Source organism: Balaenoptera acutorostrata, chromosome X, assembly GCF_949987535.1.
Source record: "Balaenoptera acutorostrata chromosome X, mBalAcu1.1, whole genome shotgun sequence".
NCBI lineage: Eukaryota > Metazoa > Chordata > Mammalia > Artiodactyla > Balaenopteridae > Balaenoptera > Balaenoptera acutorostrata.
This window is the reverse complement of record NC_080085.1, coordinates 117,630,050-117,657,755: the sequence shown is the minus strand read 5'-3', so window position 1 is coordinate 117,657,755 and position 27,706 is coordinate 117,630,050. Positions and strand designations below refer to the sequence as shown.

Sequence of the window (27,706 nt, the reverse complement as noted above, 5' to 3'; positions counted from 1 at the left end):
ACTCCTCTGAGTTTACACCTTCACCCTGCTTCAAAGGGAAGGCTTAATTGAAATTAAGAAGGGTTTTAACTAGAAACCAATTTTAGTGTGTTTTTCTCCAGTTTGCTCTCTATAGAGGCTCTTGCTTTAAAATACAATTTTGGTTTCAGGGGTTACAATACAATCTCCACCTCATTTTCTGAAAGGAATATAAAGGAAAATCTAAGATTAAAAACAAAAGAAGGTGGGAAAAAAACAAAAGAAGGTGGGGGAAAACAGTGCTGACCTAAGTGACTTTGGAAATGGGTGGAGTTTGTAGGACTAAAGGCAAAAGGAACTGCACATAAGCATTATATGCTCATTGATAAAGCTGCTTCCCATGGGAGCACTGGGTAACAATCCTGATATTACTATGCATGCTGGAATGGAACAGTTAAGTAATGGATGGTAGAAGGTGGGAGCCAGGTTTCCCACTATTGGAATGGGGATTCACAGATCAGCAGGGGAGGAGGCTAGAATGACCCATATGGTAACAGATTAGAGTTGGAGACATTGGTATCTGGCTTAATAGAAATACAGATGGCTACCTATGTAAATATTTATAGATACACATATATTCAGGAGCTAATATATACATATATATTCCTTCTCTGTCAGCTGGAAGGGCTTAGAAGCCAGGACACCCAGTAGCACTGAGCATACCTAGAGCCCAGATCTTGGTTTCTAATACCATTCCCCAGTAAAAGGAACCAGGGCTCCTTGGAGAAATGGCTGATTCTAGGGCTGGGGCAGAAAATATATAAGATAAGCCTGAAGCACCTTACAGTTCCAGAAAGTGAGGAAGCACTCACAAAAGTTTAAACAAAAACAAAAACAAAACAAAACAAAAAAACACAAGGGACACAGGAGCCCACTGAAAGAGCTTCTAGTGGCCAAAGCTGGAACAGGTCAAGCAACACAATTTTAAAAGAAGTACTGTATTATAACCTGAAGTATAAAATAAATATCCATGAGTTCGTACTGATATCAATAAGTGATAGCTTAAAACAATAAATGGGGAAGAATAGAAAAATCTCCTGTGGAAAGAATGTCAAATCATTTTCTAGATACTCTGTCTTCGAGGCAGTGGAACTGAACTCCCCAGTCCCTAAGTGTGGCTCTCTGTAGTGACTCCCTTCTAAGCAGTACAACATAGAAAGGGGGGAAATTGAGGAACTTCACAATGCAGCAACCTGACAAACACTATCTAGGCCAAGTGACTAAGACTTACACCAACATTATTAACATGCTGATAAGTATGTGCCCTTGCCATGATGTGATGAGAATGGCACTTTACTTATGTGGTCTTCCTCCCAAAGAACGCACAAGCCCGGTCTAAACACGGGAAAAACATCAGGCAAATTCCAATCGTGGGACATGCTGCAAAATACCTGACCAGTACCCCCTCAAAATTGTCAAAGGTTATCAAAAACAAGGAATGTCTGAGAAACTGTCACAGTCAACTGGAACCTCCAGAGGCATGATGACTCAACAAAATGTGGCAGTCTGGATGGGACTTTGGATGAGAACAAGGACATTAGGGAAAAACTCTGGGGATCTGAATAAAGTATGAACTTCAGTTAATAATAATGTATCAACATTGGTTTATTAATTATGACAAGCATGCCATGCTAATGTAAGATGTTAATAATAGGGGAAACTGGGTGTGGGGTATATGAGAACTTTCTGTATTCACAATTTTTCTGTACATCTAAAACTAGTTTAGAATCCAAAGGTTATTAGAAGTAGTGATTCCCTGAAAAAAAAAAAACAATAAGAAAATAAAACAGTAACAACAAAACATGTGGGTCAATGTGGCAGTGACCGCTAGTTATATCCCCAATAGCTATTTTTTCTTCCCTCAATAGTAGTAGATACTCCTCCCCATCACCTCCAATTTTCATGAGTATATAGACACCCAGCCTCCTCTGCTGGGAGGTGTAGCCCATGGGTGTTAGGTGGAAGTGATGTGTGCATATTCTGTCGGGGGTGAGCCACCTGGGACCCTAAGAACAAGGGCAACTCCCTAAGGATGCTCGTAAGGCTGCTTGGGTCCCTGATGACTTTGTGGAGCAGAGCTTGCCACATCAGTCCAGACTTTCCCATGAGAAAGAAACACACTTCTATCCTCTTTAAACCTTGGTTAACTTGGGTCATTGCCACATGAAACCAAACCTATATCTTAACAAATATAGCCAGCAAGAGAACAACTCTCTCCTGGTAAGAGTCAATTTCCATGGTAGGATTCTGTATTGAGGAACTTCAGTTCCTAACAGACTCAGAAACCTATAGATAATATTTAGCCTTGTTTCTGGATAAGTATAGTGGATCAAGCCACTTGACTGCTCAAAAAATTTCTCATAGACTAGCAGGATATGAAGTTACTGATCTCATGGGAGTCTTCCAGCTAAGGTTCTTCTCTTATGAATAAGGCTTTATCTTTTCTTGCCTGAAGTTAATTCTCAGAAGACTAAGACTCTGCAGAATGGCATTTCAGTAATACTTCACTTTCTAACACAGATCCTACTTAGAGCTTTAATTAAAGAAATATTTCTGCCAATCTCTTTTGGCAGAATCTTCATTCTGAGGTGGTTTTTTAAAAACAGTACTTCTTTTGAAAATCACTAATTCAAACATCCCTCTCTCTGACCACAATGTTTCATGTTCATCTATCCCGGGTAAATTCTTCCACCTCACTGGGCCCTCCAGTCCAAAGATCCTGCTACTTTTCCATCAGTCAGTCCTCTCCCTTCTTCATTTCCTTTTTTAGCCACATCTTAACAAAACTCATTCCAATACCCTGCATTCACTTACCCCTCTGTTTTCATTGCACCGACTTGACAAAACTCCAAACTCAGAAGGACTCAGCTATCTATTTTCTCCACGCTTACAGCTAAATTCTCCTGGACAAAGTCATACAACGGGGCAGATTGATTCTACTGTTAATACTTATTCCTCAAACTCAAATGGGTCCCTAACACTGCTCAGCGATTCTACTGCATTCCTTTGGTCAACTCACTTTCCCACTCTTGCAACCACTATTTCCAAACCTTCTCCTCAAAACTCCTATCACCTATGGGAGCCAGCCTCCTAGAGGGTTCCCTAGTATTCACACCCTTGCATAGCCTCCGCTAACACTGTACCAGGTTTTGTCTGTGTGACCAATAGAAAATGGCAGAAGGGATGATGGTACATCACCTCCAAGATTAGGTCATAAAAGGCACTTTGGCCTCCATCTTGGTGCTCTCTCAGCTCACCCCCTCTGGGGAAAGCTATGTTGTGAGCTGCCCCATGGAGAGGTCCATGTGGAGAAGAACTGAAGCCTCCAGCTAACAGCCGTGCCAGTGAGGCTGGGGTGGCTCCTCCACCCCCAGTCAAGCCTCGAGAGAGTGAAGCCCCAGCCCAGAGCATGACGACAACCTCATGAGGGATCCTTGAGCCAGAACCAGCAGTGAAGCTGCTCCTGGATTCCTGACTCTCAGAAACCATGTGAAATAATACATGTTTGTGGTTTTAAGCTGCTAAATTTTAGGGTAATTTGTTATATAATAGACAACTGATAGGCCACCTGCTCCTATCTCACTTTCAGCAGATGATCTCACCTCCTACTTTACAGATATAAATAGAAGTAATCAGACAGGAACGACATCTTGCAAATGTACCCTCATCTCTATATACCCTACCCTTTCCTGGAACAATGGCGGAGCTGTGCTCCCTCCCACTGAAGGCCCGCCCCTCCCCACGTGCTTTGGATTCCATCTCCTCCTGCCTTCTCATGAGGCTGGCACTATTGATTGCTGTCTTTCATGTAATCAGCTTCTCCTTTTCAGCTGGGTTTTAAAAACTCAACGAGAGAGAGAGAGAGAGAGAGAGAGAGAGAGAGAGAGAGAAAGAGAGAGAGAGGGAGAGAGAGGGAGAGAGAGGGAGAGAGAGGGAGAGAGAGGGAGAGAGAGGGAGAGAGAGGGAGAGAGATGGGGGGAGGGAGGGAGGGAAGGAGGGAGGGGTGGGTGAGCCTCCTTCCATCTTTCATCATCTTTCAACGACTGCCCTGTGGCACAGACTGCAAACTGCTCCCCACCATCCAATCTCTCTTTCTTCCCTTCAGTAATAGAGGACAAACAGTTTTACCTTTTGGGGTTGGCGGAATGGCAGGAGCCTTTTTTTCTGTCATTTCAATCTGTCAGTATTATTTGTGCGATAAACAAAAATGGAAATAGAATAGAATAGATAAAAAAGTTGAAATCCTTATTTGCTTTACTCAGAGGAAAATTTTATATATTTAAGTGTATTCTTATCAATCACCCCTCCAGAAAACCCATGCAAATCTCAATTTAAAAAGAAGTTTCCAAAATGGAACACATAATAAAGGATACAAATGCTCCTACTACAAATGTTGGGTTAAAGACATGACTCTGGAATGTGAACAGTGTCAGTCCCATGTAGGAGAAGATGAAATTCTCTGCCAAGAAATTGAGAAGCTCAAACAACTGAAACGAAATTTTAAAAGGTTAGTCCAGTAAATAAAGTTACATAATTTGAAAACATGAGTATTACTAAGATATTGAAACAGATACTTCAAATATGTAACGTTCATGTATATCCCCCAAAACTCATGATTCAGAGGGGAGCAAATGTAGAGATGACATTTTTCTGGTCCCACAGAAAAAGCCAGAAATGTTACCCCTTCACTTCTCCAATCAGCTTCCCTTCTTCAATCCCCATATTCAGTCATTCTTATCCTCATCCTGCAAACTCCGCCAATTTTTCTTTGCTGTCCCTGCCACTGCCTTAGTCTAACCTTCATCACTTCCCACCCATAACGCTGTGAAAGGGCCCTAACTGGTAACCCTGCAATCCCTAAAAATATGGCAGTTCCAAGACACGTCCCTCTTTACGGGCTGTAAGATCCAGTTCAAATCCTTTTATCCTGGCACAGAATGCTTCATGACGACTCTCACAACACCACCTTGCCATGTGATTTCACTTTCTACATGGGTCTCAGCCCTCACTGAGGGAGTAAGGGCTTACACATTATAGTCTGGTGCTCTGTACCCTCCCCTGCTGCCTGCCCACCTCCACCTGTTCACATCACTGTGATGAAAAGGCCACAACTAGAAGCATGAAAATTACAAAAGAAGAAATCTCATTGGTAAAGGCAAATATACAATAAAGGTAATAAATCAACCATATATAAAGCTAGTAGGAAGGTTAAAAGACAAAAGTAGTAAAATAATCTATATCTGCAATAAGTAGTTAAGGGATACATAAAACAAAAGGATGTAAAATATGATGTCAAAAATAGTAAACGTGGTGGGGGTAAAATGCATTTGAACTTAAGAGCTCAGCAAATATATGCATTCCACAGTTCACTGCAGCATTATTTACGATAGCCAAGATACAGAAGCAACCTAACTGCCTATCAATAGATGAATGGATAAAGAAGATGTGGTATGTGTGTGTGTGTGTGTGTATATATATACCCAATGGAATATCACTCAACCATGAAAAGGAATGAATTCTTCCCATTTGCAACGACATGGATGGACCTAGAGGGTATTATGCTAAGTATAATAAGTCAGAGAAAGACAAGTACTATATGATTTCACTTATGTGTGGAATCTAAAAACCAAAAAAAAGAAGAAATATAACAACACAGAAAAAGAGTTAGAGATACAGAGAACAAACAGGTGCTGGCCAGAGGAGATGGGGGTGGGGGAAGGAAAGAAATAGGTGAGGGAGATTAAGAGGTACAAATTTCAAGTTGCAAAATAAATGAGTCACAGGGATGAAATGTACAGTGTGGGGAATATAGTCAGTAACTATGTAATATCTTTGTACGGTAACAGATGGTAATTAGACTTATTGTGATCATTTTGAAATGTATAGAAAAACCAAATTGCTATGTTGTATAACAGGAACTAACATAGTGTTGTGGGTCAATGATATTTCAAAACAAACAGACAAACTCATAGAAAAGAAATCAGATTTGTGGTTACCAAAGGCAAGTTGTGGAGAGAGGGGGAATTGGATGAAGGTGGTCAAAAGGTACAAGCTTTCAGTTATAAGATAAATAAGTACTAGGGATGTAATGTACAACATGATAAATAGAATCAACACTGCTGTATGTTATATATGAAAATTGTTAAGACAGTAAATCCTAAGAGTTCTCATCACAAGAAAAATTTTTTTTTCTATTTCTTTAATGTTGTATCTATATGAGATGATGTGGTCATCATTTCATGATGTATGTAAGTCAAATCATTAGCTGCACACCTTAAACTTAGTGCTGTATGCCAATTAGATCTCAATAAAACTGGAAGGAAAAAACGCCATTAGACAAGGGAAACAAGGAAAGGAAGCTAACTGACTGACCACTGGAGCCACAATAATAACAGCCCCTGGCTATTCTGCTGACCTATCTATACCCTAAAAGCTGTCACCCTTCAATCTGACAATCCCATCTATTTCTGGAGTCAACAGAAGAGGAGTTGAAATGAGCAGACATCACTTTGAACAGAACAAAGATTATTTTTCAGTAAAGAAAAAAATTGTTTTGCTGCAAGGAGGAAAAGTTTATTCACAAACTATAAAGTTTCTCTTACCTGTTTAGTTCTATGCTGAGACTCCGTGGACAAATTATTGTATGTATAATGGGCCTGTGTGATGCCACAAAACAACACTGCAACCACACCTATAAATACAACAAGTTCCAAGTTCACATAAAAGGCGAGTTCCCAACTTTTACACGGAGGCTCTTATTTTACAGAAGTAAATTAGATGCTTAGTGTTAAAATGTTCAGTTGTGACTTACTTTGTTGAGAGGAACTGCTTCCATTGAAAATCTTTTACATTCTAAAGTGACCACATAAATCCCAACCCTAACAAGTGTGTTCAAACACTAGAGGAGTTGGTCCACACACAGAAAAAAAATCACTGGCTAAGTCCCCCCTTGTAAGGGTTTACAATTAAAAGGAAAAAGTAACCTACCTGTGAAACCCCATGCTTCAGCCAAGAGGAAGGTACTCCAGGACATCAAGAAGAACAGGCCTGTCTCCAACAACTGGAACTCTCGTAATTTGGTGAACTTTGTCACGTAAGACTGTCAAGGTTGATAACAAGATCTCATAATACAGAAGTGTGACTAGAAAAAATAGTAGTCGAAGCAAGGCAAGCATAAAAGCAAAAGAAGCGTTCTCCAGTCTCTAACACAAAAGTCACAGAATAAGGAGGTACCAAAGCAAAGAAACTCTGAATACAAGCATTGTACTAAGGAGTCAGCAGCCTTCCCTTCCATGAGAAAGTCCTACAGCTTAGTCCATCCAATTGTTTTACGGGTATCACATGCCTTGCTAGAAACCACACAGTAAAGAATAGACATGACAGTAAAGGACAGGAGTGACAGATCAGATATGCAACATGCCAACTCTATTAATTTGTGACCCAAAGCAAAACAGCTTCCATAATGATAGCAATTTACATCTATTAAAAATATGTCATTTCCATGAGATTTCATGTTTATTTAATCCTCTAACACCTCTGTGATGTGGAGTATTCCATGATGAAGAAACTGAGGCACGTCCCTCACTCATACTAGTCTAACAAGTATATGTTACTTGCCAGTGGAAGGGCCCGTGTCAAGCTGTGGCGAATCTCAGGCTGGAGTCTACATTCACTTCAGCAAGTGTGTACTACAACACAAAGATTAAGTTCCTCAAGGAACTCATGCTAGGGAAGAAATCCTGGTCCTTCTTCAGAACTCTTTTCACTGTCCTTTTACGCCTCAGTTCGTCTGTAAAAAGCCCGAAGACAAGTTTCTTCCACCACAAAGCTGAAGTATAGAAAATGAATATATTCTCAGAAAAAGTACTTGTTTTATATGAAAGTACCTTAGAAGTTTTAGAGCTGGAAGCTCTTTAGAGATCAAACCCCACTCATCTTCCCTGCTGTCCCAGCCCTCTACCTTCCTACACTGAGGTCCCATGAGGTGAAGTGTCAACGCTTCTATATCAGAAGCTCCAAAAGGCAGAGGCCACGTCTGTCTTGTTTATCTTTGATACACAGGGCATAGCATGTGGCGTGTAGCAGGCAATCAAGAATTTTTTTTGAAGAATGAAACACTGATATAAAAAGGAAAACTGAAGTTCCAGAATTTTAGGGATATTTGCACTTAAAGAATCCAATAACAGAAAATTTAGATCCATTTATTAAACTATCATTTTCTATTATATTTTAACTTATGGAAGTAAAACTACAATGAGTAAGAAAAAAAGAGGGTTTTTTTTGAATGAATACAAGAATGACTTGCTCAATATTTCTAACAGCAAATTAGTGGCAGTGCGTAGGACTCGAGAGCAGAAGGTTAAAATCGGTGAGAGCTGAGATGAACTCCCAGCTATCCTAACCTGGGAACCTTATTTTGTTCAACTGGCATCGAGGTCATACGTTCCTATTTGTCCTATTAAACGAAGAGCAAAAGACTGCCAGGCTGAACAGCCGCATAGAACAAGCAGAGGCTCTTTGGAATATATCTACCTTTATATCAATTTAGTCTACAACCTTAAAGTTCACCCCCATATAAAGCAGAAACTAACACACCATTGTAAAGCAATTATACTCCAATAAAGATGTTAAAAAATAAAAAAATAAAGTGGATGGATCTTTAAAAAAAAAACAAGTTCACCCCCAAAGGGTCACTGTGTCCAATTAGAATTCTGTAGTGAGTGTTTGAGGGCATGAAGTCCTACACAAAACAATGAAATTCTTTTATTTATTTATTGGTAAAGATGATTGCCTAATGTTTTCAAAGTACTTGTTTATAAGGTTCATAATTATAACACGATGTCAATTATGGAACTAGTGGAGACCACGGAACACAGTATTCAATGACTCTGTGAGGTTAACAAGAAAAGATAAATATAATAAAAGGATATTAAAGCTGTCACCACTCCAGTAGCAGCACCCATCGCGAAAGAGCCACTGAAGATTCCAAGGAAAATCCCAATAGACTTGAACATGGCTGTGACATCAAAGGTGTGGCTGTTGTCTCCGGCGGGCTGGTATGCTACTATTGAGCTACAAAAGAGAGATGGTTCTTACTTCTAGAAGCAACTTTTACTTTTAAAACATTATCTAAAAAAAGAGTAAAATAAATTTTAAAAAATTACCTAGTGTAGAGCTTGAAGATGAAATCAGAGGGCGTAAAAACCAAAAACTTTGGATTTGAATTGCCAAAATAAGGTTGGACCAAGCCTTTTCCTCCAGCCTCAAGATACTGTGCAGTACTATTCTTTTGTGACTCTGTTTATGACTTACTGGTACTGAGTGCCTGAAAGCCCTAATGTACTAATGTGAACAAACTAATGAAAAATTCCCCGTATTTCCAACAGAGGCATAAGAATATAAAGAATATTGTTCAATACTCAACCCGGTCACATTTTGTTTTTCCTGTGGGAAAAAAAAAGATGACTAAAGTACCCTTTCAACTTTTAGAATACCAGAATGGGCCCAATGCCTCCTATCTATTCATTCACTGAAATGGACTTTTATAGATAAAAGGGCTTGAAAGGCCTGCCAAGGAATTAGAATCCACTTGACAGTACTTTTAGCATACCCAGCTGGATCCTCCACCTCAAACTTCTGAAAGAAAGTCACTCTGTAAGAGGCCAAGACAAGCAATTAGAAGGGACACTCTCCATCTTGAACTCACAGTTCAAACCTAGTCTAAAAATACTTCTTTTAAAACAGTCGTCCCAGGAAGTAAATACAGCGGAGAAAATCACTGTTGCTAGTGGGTCTCTGGCAAGAGCGCCTACCATTACTAAATCAGTTCTCATCTCAGTTAATTGAGGTGCCAGTGCTTTTATAATAAATCCAGACTCAAAGACATCACGCAAGTCATGTCGAAGAAAAGAAGCAGAAAAAACACATTCCGAAGAATATAATGAATTCTCCCTGTGGTTACTGCAATGTTTTTTACGGTTCAAGGCTAAAAAATGGCCTTGCTATACCATGTTTACCAAGTTCTCTTCATACCTCCCTGGTTAAGCTAAAAAACAGAACAAAACAAAACAAAATCTAAGACCAAGCTAAAATTTCCTAATTTTACCTATTTTATTGAAGTATGACTCTAACATGAATTTCTGGTAATGGCATCTAGAAATTTCTGAGACTCAATCTGAATTGAAAAATTTAAACATTTGCATTTAAATCTTCAAAGTGACCAGATCATTTTGGGACCGGTAGATTTGATATTATTTCAGTGAATAGGAAATGGCCTTTAATGTCATGCTATCTTACCTACACATAAAGGGCCCCACCACTGTAAATGAGATTTGACTACATTATAGCATGAAAATATAGCGGCTGGCTGGAGAAAAGAAAGGATATCGCTACAATAACCTTCCTCCCTGGCGATAGTTTTCAAAATGCTGGCAAGAACAAAATATCGATGCCATGCCTCCTGAGACTGCTTTCCCTGGATTGGTTCATGGAAATTCAAGATTCACACTAATCATTATTTTATTTTTTAATCACTAAAATGTATAAGAACACAGGAAAAGCATGGTGGGCTAAGAAGAGATGACAGGTTTGTTTTCTTCCTTTTCAGTCAAATGTTGGCCTCTGGATTGAAATCTTAATTCATCTTTTCTACATCAGTCAACATTTTATCTTGAGGCAGTAGCATTTTTATGAATACTTTAAAAAAAATTCTGAGAGTAAAACAATGTACAATTTAGGGGGAAAAATCACCCCATCATTCCACTACCCTGACAGATCTATTATTTTCCTTCTGTATTTCTTTCCCCTCTTTTTGTTACATGCATGCTATTTCATGTTTAGTTGTAATCATAGTGAACATATGGTTTTGAATTCTGCTTCTTCAACTGACAATGACATAAGAACTATTACAGTCTCTCTAACCGTGGTTTTTTAAGACTTCAAAAATGATCCAAATGGATATAACATAATTTATTTAACCATTTCCTCTCTGTCGGACATTTAAAAGTTTTGCTTCTAATATTTTTGCTACTATAAATAACAGTGTGAAAGAACTTATTTGTGCTTTCTACAAATTTTGGACGATTTTCCTGTGCTACATTCCTAGAAATAGGGTAGTACTATACCTATGGCTCCTTTTACATGTTGAACAATGGCTTTCAAATAGATCTGTATTACATTTCAGGAGGGAAATATGACTACATCTCTCAATGTTTTAGTGATCATATCCATTGGCCTAGAAATTCTACTTCTAAAAAATATCCTACAGAAATACTCTCAAGAATTCACACAGATTTACACATAAATATGTTCACAGCAGTGCTATTCACAATAGTACGATATTAGAAAACACCAAATATTAATCAACAGGGGGTTGCAGAGGTAAATTTGTAGTGCATTCATACAATGGGATAATGAAGGTATTAATACAGTACAATGTCTGTGAAAAAAGCAAGTTACAGAAAAGTATGTATAGTGCTATGCCTCTTTTTGTTTAAAAGTTAATATATTTATATGTATGCTAATATCCTAATGGAAACAATCTGGATGAAAACCTTAATAGTGGTTATTTCTGAGAGCTGAAATTTCAGGAATTTTCTACTTTCTAAGTCAACCACTTTGAATATTAATTTTATTATCATAATGATAAAAGATAAAATATAAAAGAGTAGGTAATACCAATTTCAATGTCAACAACAATGTACAAGTGATATAGTTTTACAACTCCAGGGTTTCTCAATCCTGGCATTATTGATATTTGGGGCCAGATAATCATTTGTTGGGTGGTGGGTGCTGTCCTGTGTACTGAAGGATATTTAGCAGCACTCCTGGCTTCTACCCACTAGATGCCAGTAGCAACCTCCTCCCATTCATGATAACCAAAATGTCCCCAGACATTGCCAAATATCCCCTGGTTGGGGGGCGGGGGGCTGCAAAACTGTCCCCGGTTAAGAACGACTGTACTAGACCATTGCCAGCAGTAATTATTTTCACTAACAATTTTTTTTCTTGTTAACTGAATAGGTAAAAATGACCACTAATTTAATATGTATATCTCTGATAACCAGTAAAGTTAAACAGTTTGTCAGCCATGTTTGTTTACTCACACTTATATTTTATAAAATGTAAATGACCCTAAAAACATATTTTAAAGTAGTATGAATTTAGGTCTCCAAGGTAATCATGGTATATCCATTCAGAGGTATACTGTGCAACTTAGACTTCATCTCTAACTAGATATGTACGACACTGTATCAGTACACACAGCTCTACCTCATACAGCAATATATGAGGGAACCAGTTTCACTCCACCCTCACCAGATGAAAAGCATTAACATTAACAAAAAAAAAGTCACTGCTAACCTAACAGGTCAAAAAGCAAACAAAAACAACTTCCAACATAAATTTCAAGAACAGATGTCTTAACCTGTTAATTGCCAAGCAGAAGTCCTTCAAAAAGGGGCCCCCCTCTTTGTAAAAGCCTGTTCCTATAGAATAATACACATTAGAAAATCATCAAACAGAAGTCAACACAAGGTAGACTATTTCTATCTAACGTACTTCTAGAGGCAAATGAAAGATGATGAAAAACATAACGCCGAGCGCTCCAGCTAGTGACCTCCCATAGCCAGCAACATCACTGGTTTCCCTTCATCTTTTGGGCAGGAACTCATTTGCTCACTTCTATTAAGATACTTACACAGCTAACGATTTCCCGGGTATGATACTCTTTAGATACAGTCCTTCTCCACCACAGTTCCACCAGACTATGGAATGAGTTAACTCACCGCCTGTGAATCTAGAATAGTACTAGCTATGTACCATCCTTAGGAAAATCGAGGAAAGAATCACTTGAATCATTCTCTACAAGGCTTAAATTCTCTCACACGACCCTGTTTGAGAAAGGTTGCAACAGAAGGACAAGAAGTCCTTTCCCCTTTGTGAGAAGTGTAATGGAAAGGGCATTCTCTTTCTAACACATTTATTCTTCACCAACACTGATACGTATACCCCCAAGCTCAAAATTTTCTGATGAGTTTTCTTCTTTTAACACTATTCAACTGTTCTTAAAGTTGCAGGAAATAAGTTACTTTATTAATGGAAAAACTAAGGCAGAGGGCACATCAGCTTAAGATAGGACCAGAAAAGAGATTTTTCTGACTCTTAATCCATTAGGGCAATAAGGAAGGAACACGTATTAGTAAAGATGATTAAGTAGCAGAATAATTATCTAGGATGGCGAACTGATGCTGAAAGTAACTGCCTGTACCCTATTCTCTTCGTCTGGTGGCACTGGTGATCTTACACGTTCTTATGTGCTGAAAACTTCAACAATCTTTGTAGCTTCATTTTTTTTTTGATAACACGTAAGTTATAACCACACTATCCATTTCTTCCTCCCTTCAAACAATAGAAAACTTTTACTTTGCACCTATCATCCTTGAAGGTACACACATTTAGTATCAATATTAGTTCTAGCCTTTAGGCTTTATTTCTTAAATTAAATTTACATTAGTTGTAGACAGCTGCAAAAAATTCTGGCAATAAATATGGTGGAGGGGGTAGAATTTATATACATTACATTCACAAAAGAAGATTTGATCTTTTGCACATCTTCATAAACAACATTTAAGGGATTAGTGTTACATCTCAGAAAGGATAATTTTCCACTTTGCAGTTAGACAATGGGGGCAATCAAGCTGTGTGAACCAGAGTCAGTGACTGATTACTCTTATAGTTAATGAAATGGAAATTAAGGAGAGAAATAAAAGTAAGCAGGAAAGGTGAAGGGGTTTTAATTCTCTCTTGTAGAAAGTTCTAGTGTGGAGTAAAGGCAACTGTCTATAGGGTTAGATATTTGCTTAGTAGGAGTGAGTTGGCAGGACTGAGTTCCTCAGAGGTTCAGACCCATTCTTTCACCTGCAAACACCTTCTGGTAGCATGTATAGTAATTTCTATAATTAGATTAAAATATTGCTCATTTTCATTGTCTTTAAAAAGTGTATAATTTAATATTTCTAAAAATTAAAAAGTTTCTGAAATGATTATGTTAAATAAGAGAAATATGAATTAAACTACGAGGTATTTCTCAATCATCAAATTGGCAAAGATACCAAAGTCTGACAAATACTCTGTTGGTGAAGCTATGAGGAAACAGGCACTCCCACAATTTGGTGGTTAAAATGCAAAATAGCATAATACCTTTGACAGGCAATTTAGCAATGTAACAAAATTACAAATGTATTTACCCTTTAAGCCACTCATCTTACTTCTGGGAATTTATCCTACCAAAATACCAGTGCATGTATAAAACAGGTTAAGTTCAAGGTTAATCACTGCAGCATTATTTGGGATAGCAAAGAATTGAAAACCCTTTATGTTTCCACCAATAGGAGACTGATTAAATAAACTATAGTACAGTTCATAGTATTGTACATAGAATACTATGTGCCTGCAAACAAAGAATGAGAAAATTCCTTGTTTTGATACAGAAAGATCTCCAGAATATAATTCTGTGAGAGAAAGTCAGGTAGGTATAGAACATATACAGCATGCTACTTTTAAAATAAGAAATAAGAGGCAAATAAGAATATTTATTCATATGTGTGCTTACATTTGAATAAAGAAATACAAGGATACACAAGAAACTAATAAAATGGTTACCTATATAAGGGGCTACAGGGACAGGTGGATGAGGACAGGAGTAAGAACGTGACTTTTCAATGTGTACCTTTCTATATCGTTGTGATTTTTGAACCATGTGAATATATATCTACGCCAAAAATGTAATTTGATGAAAAACTAAAATGTCCATGTTATAATGTTAAAGCAGAATACAAAATTGTACATACATTACAATCACAACTATGTAAAAATACTATGCATAGAAAAAAAAGAATTTTTAAAAATGTCCTAGAATGTTTACAGTAATTGTCTTTAGGTGTCAGGAGTACATATCATTTTTTTCCCTTCCTTTTCTTCCGTGCATTTTCCATGTTATCTATAAGTATATATTTCCTCAAGAGGAAACAAATGCTTCAGTTTTTCAAATGTTTCCGTTCATAATGCACTTCACTCAATAAGTGACTTTTGGTTCTTTGAACCCTAACATTCAATATACAGAATATAATAAGAAAACAAACACTTACGAAGATAGCACTATGGCAACAGCATCATTGAGGACACTTTCACCAAAAAGAAGTGCATAGAGTTCAACATCAACTTGAAGTTCGTGGAATATGGCAAGAACAGTCACTAGCAAGTAGAAGGAGTCAGAGGAATATTAAGACATTACAAATATAACATTTTTCCCTCCACAGATGATCGTAATAGCTATTTAGAAATTCATTTCTTCATCTCAGAATTCAATCCTAATAAACATTCTCTTACCATATCAAAGATTCAGTAATTTTATGTCAATATTTTTCTTTTCCATAACTGTGTACCTGTAATATCTCCCTTCTCTCTCTTACAAACAGCTGAAAATAACCTTGGAGGACTGAGTTGGCCTACATTCTTCATGCAAATGCTAATAATCTTGTCTTGTACATTTCTTTTCCATAAAAAATACATGCAGAATTTCTTACAGACCAGGTGATCATTAATCTTTGATGAAGAAGACTATTATGAAAAGCATTTCCTGCTGCAAGCTTCATTTTTTCCTCGGAGCCTTACAACTCACTTCTATTTGACTTGCAAATTTCAAGCACATCAGTTTAGCAAAGCAAAGACAGTAGGAAATGAAAACACAAGTTTGGTTTTCGGTTGGGATAAAATTTATGACCAGAATTACAGCTGCTATATTTAACTTAATAAGAAGCCAACTATCAGGCTATTACAGCTTGAGAAGAAAAAAAAACCTTCTCTTAGGAAACAATTACATGAGAATTCTTAGAAAATCAGAAGAGACTGAAGTTGCATTATAACTTTAATTGCTGAGTCACGTACAGCTCGCTTGCTAAATAAACCCAAGCAGACATGAAAGATTATTATAACCAGAGTTGGGAGAGCCTCTTCAAATGCCAACCAAAAAACAGGAAGCTTGTATTTTAAAAGATATAGTCTCTACTGCAAAGCATTTCATCTGGAATATCCTGATATCAAAGCTAACCAAGAGAAGGAGGAAATGAGGGCAGGAGCAATGCTGTAGAATTTTAAAAAGAGAACCTATGGGGCTTCCCTGGTGGCGCAGTGGTTGAGAGTCTGCCTGCTAATGCAGGGGACACGGGTTCGAGCCCTGGTCTGGGAAGATCCCACATGCCGCGGAGCAGCTGGGCCCGTGAGCCACAATTGCTGAGCCTGCGCGTCTGGAGCCTGTGCCCCGCGACGGGAGGGGCCGCGATAGAGAAAGGCCCGCGCACCGCGATGAAGAGCGGTCCCCGCACCGCGATGAAGAGTGGCCCCCGCTTGCCGCAACTGGAGAAAGCCCTCGCACGAACCGAAGACCCAACACAGCCAAAAATAAATAAATAAATAAATAAATAAGAAAATCCTTTAAAAAAAAAAAAAAAAGAGAACCTATGGCTCATCCTTCTATCAAGTGAACAATTGCAAAATAATAGAATTATTATACGGGCAAATACCTATATAATTCAGAAGAAATATAACTATCCAGCTTTATATAAGCAGAACAGTTTTGCTTGAGCCATCCAGGCAATACTCCTACCAGAACAAAACCAGTTTTAAGTAATGTAGCCAGTCCAACCGACTCAGATTTCTCATAGATTTTGAAAAGTCGAGGACCTTGCTTCTAGTAAGAGAACACGGAAAACAGAGACCACTGGCTTCCTGCAAAAACCATCCCACCTTCATACTGATAATGGGAACAGCTACAAACAGTAAGGGGGCAGCCCTGACTATCTTTAAGGAGGTGATTTGCTTTTCAGTTCTAAAAATGCCAAACTATACAAATACCGCTCTAAAATGTCCTCTGAGCTTCTAAAATCATCTCTTATAGAGTACAAGCATATTTTCCTACTTTCTATAACACCCTGTGTTATCAAAGTTAACACAGGAATTCAGAGATAACCTTTGACTATGCTGGATGATAATTAAAGAAGATTATTAACTTACAAGGTCAAAGGGTAAAACAGAACAAACCTCTACCAAGGATCTAAAATCTAGTATCAGTAGAAGAAAACTTGCATCCTTAGTTCAAAAAATGCAGTCTCTGCTCTTCAGCCTATATATTCTCTAAATTCTTAATCTGAATGTAGCTGTGAAGCTCACCAATATTGTATTAGAAAAACTACAATCTAACTCATCTAACTCAATACAATTAAATTCATTCTCTAGTCATGCTAATATCAAAACTATTTTATAATCAGAAAGCCAATTTTATAAAAACAATTCTTTAATGTATATTACTGCCCACCAATGACACAAAATCACACTTGTTCTAGCACAACAGCCTTCTAACAATCATTTTAAAACTTTTTTTCTTACTCTTAAATGCAGATAGCTGAATGTAAACAGATTTTTAGGGATCTGTTTTCTAGAAGCTTGAAAGGAAATGTATAATTATTACCCATCTTAACTAATATAGTTCATCTTCTATACCCAGTCACTAGGGATAGAGACCAACCTGAAATTCTGAAGAAAATACCTTACGGCCCTCATTTAAACATCATCAAATTGTGGACTAGTTATAGGAAATATAGTAAAAAGAAAAAAATGTGTGCTTAAGCCAAAAGGAGCCATTAATTTTGTTTTTTTCCTCCACAGTTGGAAAGTATAGTAAGATGGGGAGTACCTAATCCTGAATTCTACACCTCAAAGGAAGAAATACGTACATGTGTGTTCATGGAAAACCACTGTACAACTTAAGTACTTAAGCTCCACACTCATGTAAAACATACCTGGATCAGTTGCTGATACAATGGCACCAAACAGCAGGCAATCTGTAAAGTAAAAGTCTCCCGCAAGTTGTCCAGTTACTTTCATCAGTGTTACACAGCCATACATTATTGATCTGTTCAATAAACATATGTCTACTTTAGAAAAAAAATCAACTGTTAAAGAAGTTACAATACAGTAAGAATAGAAAGATGGGTCTACTGTAGTACTTTGTGACTAATCCCAAGTTTACTGCATGTCATTTAAATATGGTAATGCCTTAGCCTTAAGGAAAATTCAAACAACTTATCTGTGTGGATACATTTTACTGCAAAAGTTCTTGGACACACTCGAGAATACAGTACTGCAGAAGTCAAACATGGATTATTTTAAAATGATAATTTGAAGGCTAAAAGTGTTTTAAGCTTCAAGTACTTACCCAATTACGAAACAAGAAATTGCGGTTCCAAGAAAAGCATACGCTAAGATAGACCCAAGGTTTCGAAAGAAATGTCTCTGACAGAAAAAAAAAAGTTACACCGTGTTAGAATACTCACCAATTATTTAAAAAAGAAAAGGTTTTCTATTCTAGTGTGCTATGCTAATATTAAATGCATTATTCATTAAAGGAAATAAGTAAGAGAAAGAATTTTTGTATAGGCATAAACTTCAGTATGTCAAAAGGATAAGGAGAGGGAGGAGGGAGGGGAACCTGGAAAGAACTGCCTGTTTCTGAAGTGTCAAAGATGATAAAGCCCATGGAGTTTAAGGTTGTTCAAAGTATATGAAATACAAAAGCACTTACTCTTTTCAGACTATATCCCGCATAAAATATGATAGGAGGAAGTAATATGTTGAAAAATACTTCTGGATCAAAAGTAACCTGTGAAAATAAAGAGTTCTTTTAGATGAATTCCCTGAGAAGATTTCTTATTACATTATCAAATGAGCAAAAAGAAAAAAAGATTAAATGTTAAACTGGCAAAAGGCAAGAATATTACCACTGTGGTAAGTGAAAAATATTTCATATAGGATAGCTGTTATTCCACTTCTCAACCAAATGACAAGGAGATGGTAGCGTTGGAACAATCAGTTAAGTCCTGTCTGTGCAAAGTATCTTAAAATACTATGATAGCAAAAGTTTTTTAAATAAGAGAAAGTATGAACATGTCTCCTTTAAATAAGAGACCCAAAACTGGTAACATAAAATTTGGGGGTACAGCATTGTTGTTGGCAAGAGGAAACAGACTTCTTGCATAGGTAACATCTCTAAAGGTATATAACATAATATTGTGGTCAAAAGTTTCTGTACAAGTCAAATTTCTAGTCCTGACACCCCATTCCCTTTAATACCTATTCCCTAAAATAATACAGACGCCCCCTTCTGTTCATAAGGCTGTAGTATTAGACATGAACACAGAGCAGCTACACATACTCATGCTAAAATTTAATTTCCTAGAACTTTTAAGGAACTGGAATTTTCCACAGGTGGAAAAAAAACTCTTTCTGCAAAGTAAACTGTAAGTTCGTATGAAATTTTTAAAAGCATTAAAGATGGTCAGGAACACAACCAAGTAGCTATAAAAGCCAAGTCCTGCCAATGTAGAAGGCAGAAGTGGAGGCAAATGGCCAAGGGTGGGCAAAAACAGAGACATGAGCAAAGAGGCCCTGAGAAGCTTCAGGATGGCAATTATGGGGAGGACAGGAGAAAGTAGCTCCAGGAATGTCTGGAAGCCAGTAAGACTGCAACCCAACCTACATCAAGCTTCTTGCACACCGTGGTACAGTACCTGATACTCAGGCTGAAGCCCCTGAAGTTGTGCCAGATTATGAATCAAAGAAAGATTAAATTGTGCTCAGCACAGAACACAGTCAAGGCAAGAAAGAATTCAAAAAAATGTTAATGGAATATTTTAGGTATTATCAAATAAACTCAATGTGCTAAAGTACTATAAAATTCTAAGGGCCATAAGCAGATTGAAAGAAACACTTATAAATTCTGCTTCACTAAATGCTGGTCACCATTTATTACAACTGTAAACATTACAGAGTGAAACAAAAAGGGTTGTAGTACTTAGCCTCAATCAGAAAAGCAAACTATAGACATGTCAATTTCCTTAGCCTTGCATTACATTCGTTAATTGAGGTTTTACTCAATTTGAAAAGACTGATTATTCTAAATATCATTAAAAATTCATTATTTTTCTCCTGAATCACTTTGCTGCTATTATATACCTTAAAAAAAATCCAAAGATTCCCTTTAACGAAGAACTTACCTTTCTAAGCATTTCATTATCTTGAACGTTATTGAGCTCATGTGAACTGATCTCTCCTTTCAGCGTATACTCATAAAATTTTCCACTAACATTTACCAATAAGGTAGTTGGGCTTGACTGCACTTCACAGCTCAGGGTCACATTATTCACATCACTTGGAACATGAATGCCATATCGAAGCACAAGGCCCACCAAAAGACCTGGAAATAATAAAAGAATAATATAAGCTCTCCTTTCAGACAGAAACTACTTCTTTTGTACCCCACACATACCTTTGAATTGATAACAGAAAATCTCTTATGATAGTCCCTTGTGATTCTAAACTCATTTTTAGACCAAATGAAGTTACATTTTAAAGTATTACTAAAATCACAAATCTAAGAGTTCGATATTCATATAAGCCAGTGGGACAGGAAGGGAAAACATTCCCTAGGGTAACAACGTGTATCATTGCATCCCTAGATCAAGATATAAGTAAGTGATTAGGAAGGTAACAAAATGAGGCAATACCTTCAAGTCATCTGTACACAGAATATGCTCCAAGGTGTCCCAACCTAACTGTGTAATCATGTTAGAAATGTGTTTACCACCTCCATCCATCAATTCACAAGACTTAAACACATGCATTTCTCAAGTCATTCCTAAATCACATGGCTGGCCAAATAACACAAATTTTACAAATTGTAAAGTCAATAATTTTTCTAGATTGATTGAGTTCTTCTAATACTAAAAGGTCAGATTTTAATTTTAAAATATGTTTCAAAATCAAAACATGGAACAGAAGTCCTGACTTTGACACTATGATATCAATGTATTGCTGGAATTTTACTTGGATCATCATATTGACATTCAGATACGCACAATGATCTAGGTACTATAAACCTATACTGATCAAAATGTTTAATAATGATTTTATTGAGATATAATTCTATACCACAAAGTTTGCCCTTTTAAACTGTACAATTCAGTGGCTTTTAGTATATTCGCAAAGTTGGATATTGATCACTACTATCCAATTCCAAAACATTTTCATTGTTCCACAAAGAAACCCTAGACCTATTAGCAGTCACTCTCCATTTCCCCCACCCCGACTCCCACCCCCTGGCAACCACGAATCTACTTTTTCTCTATATAGAGTTGCCTATTCTGGACATTTCACATAAGTAGAATCCTACAATATGTGACCTTTTATATCTGGCTTCTTTTACTTAGCATAATGTTTTCAGGGTTTATCCATATTGCAGCATGTATCAGTGCTTCATTCCTTTTTACGGTCAAATAATGTTCCACTGTATAGATATACCTCAACTGCAAACTGAACTCAAACGTCTGGAACTTTCCTTAACTCCACTATTAGTGGCATTTTACCTTCCTGTCTCCTTTCTCCTTTCTCTTTCACCCTAACCAGTCAGCCTTTCTTTTAATATATGTGAATGGACTACTATGCTAAGTAGGCCCCCGGGGTTCACAGATGAAAACAAGGTCCCGCCTTCAAGTAGCTCTCAGTCCAGCTGGTGAAAACAGACTGAATAAACAATTATAACACGATATATATATGTGTGTGTGTGTGTATATATATACATAGATAGATATAGATATATATATATATGTATATACACACACACATACACATACATACAAGGTATTATAAAAACAGAAAAGATGTACCTAAGCAAGCCTGAGGGAGTGGGACATTAGGAAAGTCTTTCCAGAGGTGTCACCTAAGCAAGTAACAAAGTAAGAGAAAATGGTTTCCCAGGTAGGAGGAAGAGTAGTACATATCCAGTCAAGGAAGAGTGAGAAAACAGCCCGTTTAGGGAATCATAAATAGTTCAGTACGGCTGGGATATAAAGTGGCAAGAGTTGAGGTGTGAAAGACTGGCAGGAGCTGAATCACAAGAGACCTTGCATGTTGGGGAAGGGAGTGTAGACTTCATCCTGAAAGCAAAAGGAAGCCACAGAACCATAGATGTCAAAGGGCTTGACATCAGATTTTTATTTTAGCAAGACTGGTCTAGACTACAGAGGGTCAGAAAGGCCAGATAGAAGGCCACTGAGGTCATTCACGCACTAAGAGTGCAGGACCTAATCTAAGAGAGCAGAGATAGGGAGAGAGGGGGATTTTTTTAAGAAAGTATTATCTTGTAGAAAGATGTGGTGACTGACTGGACTGGGAGGAAGGGAGAGGAAAAGCTAAGAGGAACCTAAACTGACTTGGCAACTAGGTGGGTAAGCTGGCCTAGGCAATCAGGGGGGTAGGAGGGCCAGTCAGTGGGACAGGGAACAGATTTACAGGGGGAAATGCGCAGCTCCGTTTTGGACATGTTGAGTTTGATGTACCTGTGACATATGCACAGTTGAGTATGTGGGATCTGGACCTCAAGGAAGGGGGTGGATCTGGACTGGAGATATACACTTAGCAGTCATAAGATGGTTGAAGTGAAGCACAGATGGGATTACTGAGGGAGCAAACAAAGCGGGAAGAGGACTATGGATATATGCTCGGAGTTTATGCCAAAATTAAGGGGTTGGTAGAGGAGGAGGAGATGATGAAGGAGTCTAAGAAAGAAAAGCCACAGGAGTAGGAAGAACAGAGGAGGAAGTGGTGAAAACTAGCAAATGCTGCAGCAAAGTCGAGGAAGACAGGCATTAAGAAGTGTCCATTGGGTTTGGCAACAAGGAGGTCATAGGTGACCTTGCTAAGAGCAGTCTGAGTGAAGAGGTGGGGGCAGAAGCCAGACCAGAGTGGGAAGTGATAAAGCAGAAACGGGGAGTGTAAGAGCAGTAGTTGGCTGAGAAGGGAGGAGGAAGCAGAGGTGAAAGATCCTTCTGGTCAACTTATAGTCACATGTATTTTTTTTAAGTGAGCAGCAACGAGTAACTGGTAAACAGCACAATGACATCGACTCTAAAAAACGTTTTAACAAAGGTTCAGATTTAAAATAAATGAAAGATAAAATATTTGCAAATCATATCCTGATAAGGGGCTAATATCCAAAATATATAAAGAACTCATACAACTCAAAAGCAAAATAACAATCTGATTAAAAAATGGGCAGAGGAGCTAAATAGACATTTTTCCAAAAAAGACATACAGATGGCCAATGGTACATAAAAAGATGCTCAATATCACTAATCATCAGGGAAATGCAAATCAAAACCACAATGAGATATCACTTCACACTTGTTAGAATGGCAATTATAAAAAAGACAAAAAATGGCAAGTGTTGGCAAGGATGTGGAGAAAAGAGAACCCTTATGCGCTGTTGGTGGGAATGTAAACTGGTGCAGCCAGTATGGAACACAGTATGGAGGTTCCACAAAAAATTTAAAAAAGAGATACTATATGATCCAGCAATTCCACTTTTGGGTTTTTACCCAAGGAAAATGAAAACATTAACTCAAAAAGATATATGCACCCCTATGTTCATTGCAGCATTATTTACGATAGCCAGGATATGGAAACAACGTAAGTGTCCACTGATGGATGAATGGATAAGATGTGGTACATATACACCATGGAATATTATTTAGCCATGAAAAAGAATGGAATCTTGCCATTTGAAACAACATGGATGGACCTCAAGGGCATTATGCTAAGTGAAATTAGTTAGACAAAGAAACACAAATACCGTATTCTCTCTCTTATATGTGGAATCTAAAAAAAAAAAATCAAAAACAAAGCTCAACAGAAACAGAGAACAGATTGGCGGTTGCCAGAGACATGGGGACGGGGATGGGAGGTGGTAGAAATGGGTGAAGGGGGTATAAATTTATTTAAAATTTAAAAATAATAAATGAAAGATACACTTTGAAAATATCTCACCTCCAAAAAAAAACAGAATTAAAAAGTGATGGCTGGATATCAACCGTGTTTGATAAACATAACCTGGGAGAGAAAAGGTTATCACTCCATAGTCATCCTGCCTATATGATATAGGAACAGCTCTTTTCTCTACTATCTCACAAGACCTCCTAATTAAGATGTTCAGTAGTACTAAGTTGTCCCATTACATTTATGTGTAAAAATCACAGTTAAGCTACTACAAACAGTAAAAATATCAGCATAAATTCTTTCCATATCCCCAAGCTTGACTGTGTAAGGAAGACTACCCACTGGTTCTACCGTGCCCCGACCCAATGCTGAAACGCCACTGGGTGCCCTGAGGAGGGCTCAGCACTTGGACAAATCTGAAACACACACCTTGGCAGTTAGAACACCAGCAAGGAGAATAATTACTTAGGTTGGAAAAAATCAAGATCCTTTTATTACAGCATCAGACAGCTGAAAAATTGGAATTTCTTTGAATACAGTTGACAGATCAAGTTAACTTGGGTTCTGTGAAAGGTCAAATCCTAATCACGGAGTTAAAGCAATTCTCACTAAACAGAAAGTACACAAAAGGAGTGCTTTGTTAAGGGGATAAGGCAGAAAATTCTAGCCTCCTACATAGACAGAGGCACAAAAACTACTGATATCATGAAATTTAAAATTACCACTAACAGGCAACAAAGAGTACAACCACAAAGAGATATCTTTCACAAAACAGAGAAGTCCCATTCCTCCTACACATTCCTGACCCTCTTGTGCTGGAGACTCCCCCAGGGATACAGAACTCAGTATCACCCAAGGCCGACCACTGTATGAGTCTCACAGTGGAAATTGGTTTTCTAATGGATTTCAGCACATTCTTCCAGATTATCACACTAGAAGCCTTTAATAGTCAAAAATATGGAAGGAACATCACTGGGGGTATTGAGTGTGGCCAAAATTGATACGATTTCTACAGATTAAAAAGTGTATGTATGTGTGTGTGTGTATTTATTTATGTATGTGTGTATATTGTGTGTATGTACATATATAACACTTATCTACTTCTTGAAGAATGCTGTTAGATTCTGTCTGAAAAGCTAATTGAACTACTACAAATCTCTCAGTCATTATTTTCTCATCTATAAAAATGGGATAAATGACTTGCCCAACGTTATTTGGCATTAAGTGGCAAAACCAGAACTGAAATCTGGGTTTTCTATTTCCAAAGTCTCTATAATTTTCTAATCACCTCCTTGCTCTCTCATCACTACTAACTTGCTCTCCGGTGGTTATGTCTCCATTCTCTCATAAGCTTCCCTCACAATTCACTTCCAAAACCCCTGTAACTTTAAGTATTAACTCCCTTCATATCCAATCTTATTAAATTTAGTACAGTAGAGTGTAGGAGAAAAAGCACAAGTTTGGAAGGCAGATAGAAGTATGAATTCTGGCTCTATCAAGTTCTAGTCTGTGATCCTAGGGTACATAACTTCTCATTGAACCTCAGTTTCCTCATATGTAGTGATGATAATACCAACCTGTTTTGTCTTTATAGATAAGTTTTATCTCTTCAACATGAGGCAATATGGTTTAAGGGGCTAAGAGAATGGGGCTCCTGAGGCCGACTGACTGTGTTTGAATCCTGCCTTAATACTTACAAGTTATGAGACTGCGGGCAGGTCATTTAACCTCCCTGTGCCTCAATTTCCTCATCTGTAAAATGGGAAAGATAATAGTACCCATCTCACAGGGTTGTCATGAGGTTTAAATGAGATGATATTTGTTGAGCACCTAAGCAGTGTCTAACACATTATAATGCTCAATAAACACTACCTATTCAGTCACTAGATTGTAAGTGCTTTGTGGACAGGGATGATGACTCATATCTGTATTTCTCATCATATCTCATACATCAAAGACACTTAATAAATATTTATTGATAAATCGCATTAGCTAAACCTAGGACTCTGGATGCTGTAGTTTAAGGCATAATAAATATTGCTTCCCTGTCTTTTGCTTTTTATACTATCTGTAAGCATACTGCAGTGAGTGATCACTTTTCAGACTTACTAACGGTGACTCACTTTTAAGCTTCTTAAGCAAGCTAGCCCAATGAACAGAACACTTGGGTGCTTCGACATTGTAACTGGGGCAATTAGGCTATATTACAATCTAGAAACTGACCACATTGGCAACTTAATCTCTCTCTCTCTTTTTACCCTGGCTTCTCAAAAAAATAAAGGAGAAGCTTATTTTAAGTAGCATTTTTCTGGGATTTAGATAGCTAAATCATCAGTGGGCTGAATCTTGGAGGTCTGGACATTCCCAGAGTAAGAAGCCCTTTCATCGGGAAGTCAAGCTGAAAAATAAAGGTCTTAAAATAATATATTAACGTAATAGCTATAATGGTACAAGAGTCGTAAAAAAAGGTAAATGGCAGACGGTAATTAGGATTAGCAAATGTCCATTTCCATGGCATTGAAAATACTTTGACCCAGCCCCATCTTTTCTCAAACTGGACTTGGGAGTTGGTCAGGAGGCTGTTCATCCACAGTCCCCATCACCCATATTGAGAAAATGGGACAGGCTAAAGAATGCCAAGTTGTGGCAAATCAACCCAATTTGACTCACAGATAACACTCTTTCACTTTATATTCCACAAGAGATACCCTTGCTTTTCCTTCACAAAATACCAACACTAAGGTACTCCATCACTTTTCATTAACTTAGAAACATCAGGGAAAGCAATCAGTAATCCCACTTTTCTCCTTTAGCCCAAGAGTTAGAGGAGGTTAATGATTATCAACTACCAAAGAGCAAATATTTTCAGGGAAATTCTAAGTCCCTATTTGATTTTTATAAAAAATACTATATCTGCCTCTTAACTTACAAGACTGAATAATTAAAAGAACTATTCTGAGCCTAACCTGAGAAAATGCAGTTATAACAGCAATAATAATAATAGTATTGCAGCTCTCATTTAATGAGCATTTACTTAGGGGTCAGGTACTAAGCTAAAAACATTTCTTCCTCACAATAATGCTACTATCATTGTTCCTAATTTATAGATGACAGTGTAAGAAGGTAAGGGACTTGCTTAAGATCACACAGAGTTATTGGCATAGTAAGACAGGAACCCAGGTCTGACTCTAAAGCAGGGGTTGGAAATCACAATGATGGTCTGTTTTTGTATGGTCCAAGAGCTAAGAATGGCTTTTAAATTTTTAAAGGTTTATAGAAAGGAAAAAAAACAAAACAAAGAAGAAAACACAACACATTTTCACAACACAGAGATTGATGTGATCCACAAAGCCGACAATATTTACTCTCTGGTCCTTTACAGAAAAAATTTGCAGACCTCTGGTCTAAAGCCTTACATCTTTAACCACTTCATCACACTATATCTCTCTACAGGAAAGAGGTTTCTGTGATCAGTTCCTTCTTTTAACACCGTAATACTCACTTGGCATTTAATGGAATTTAAGATGCCTGTATTTTCTTTATATGACCTGTCTACCCAAGAAGGATAAGTTCCTTGAAGGTGGGGATCATATACTTCTTTGTATTTTCTGTGCATAACATAGTAGGCTGAGTAGCAAAGGTTTGTTGAGGATAGTAAATAAATCACACACTGGTATACAGAGAAATTATATAGAGATATATAGCTTATCTGGCTAATTTAGCTTAAGGAGCGCTGCAAATAGAATGCAAAAAAAACCAAAACAAAACCATGAAATATGAAAACCACCCAATATGTCTAAAAACT

The 27,706-nt window shown here is 37.5% G+C and overlaps 1 protein-coding gene across 1 annotated transcript in view; it reads right to left on the bottom strand.

The window, feature by feature from the left end:
* The window catches only part of SLC9A6 (solute carrier family 9 member A6), a 55,835-nt gene that overhangs the window by 26,369 nt on the left and 1,760 nt on the right, over positions 1-27,706 (bottom strand). The window contains exons 2-10 of the mRNA XM_057537968.1: positions 20,127-20,326; positions 18,656-18,733; positions 18,290-18,366; positions 17,874-17,986; positions 15,165-15,270; positions 8,949-9,090; positions 7,006-7,111; positions 6,621-6,709; positions 4,392-4,505 (exon numbers count right to left, since the gene is read on the bottom strand). Coding sequence (XP_057393951.1) covers positions 4,392-4,505; positions 6,621-6,709; positions 7,006-7,111; positions 8,949-9,090; positions 15,165-15,270; positions 17,874-17,986; positions 18,290-18,366; positions 18,656-18,733; positions 20,127-20,326 — 1,025 coding nt within the window. The remainder of the gene's footprint in view (positions 1-4,391; positions 4,506-6,620; positions 6,710-7,005; positions 7,112-8,948; positions 9,091-15,164; positions 15,271-17,873; positions 17,987-18,289; positions 18,367-18,655; positions 18,734-20,126; positions 20,327-27,706) is intronic.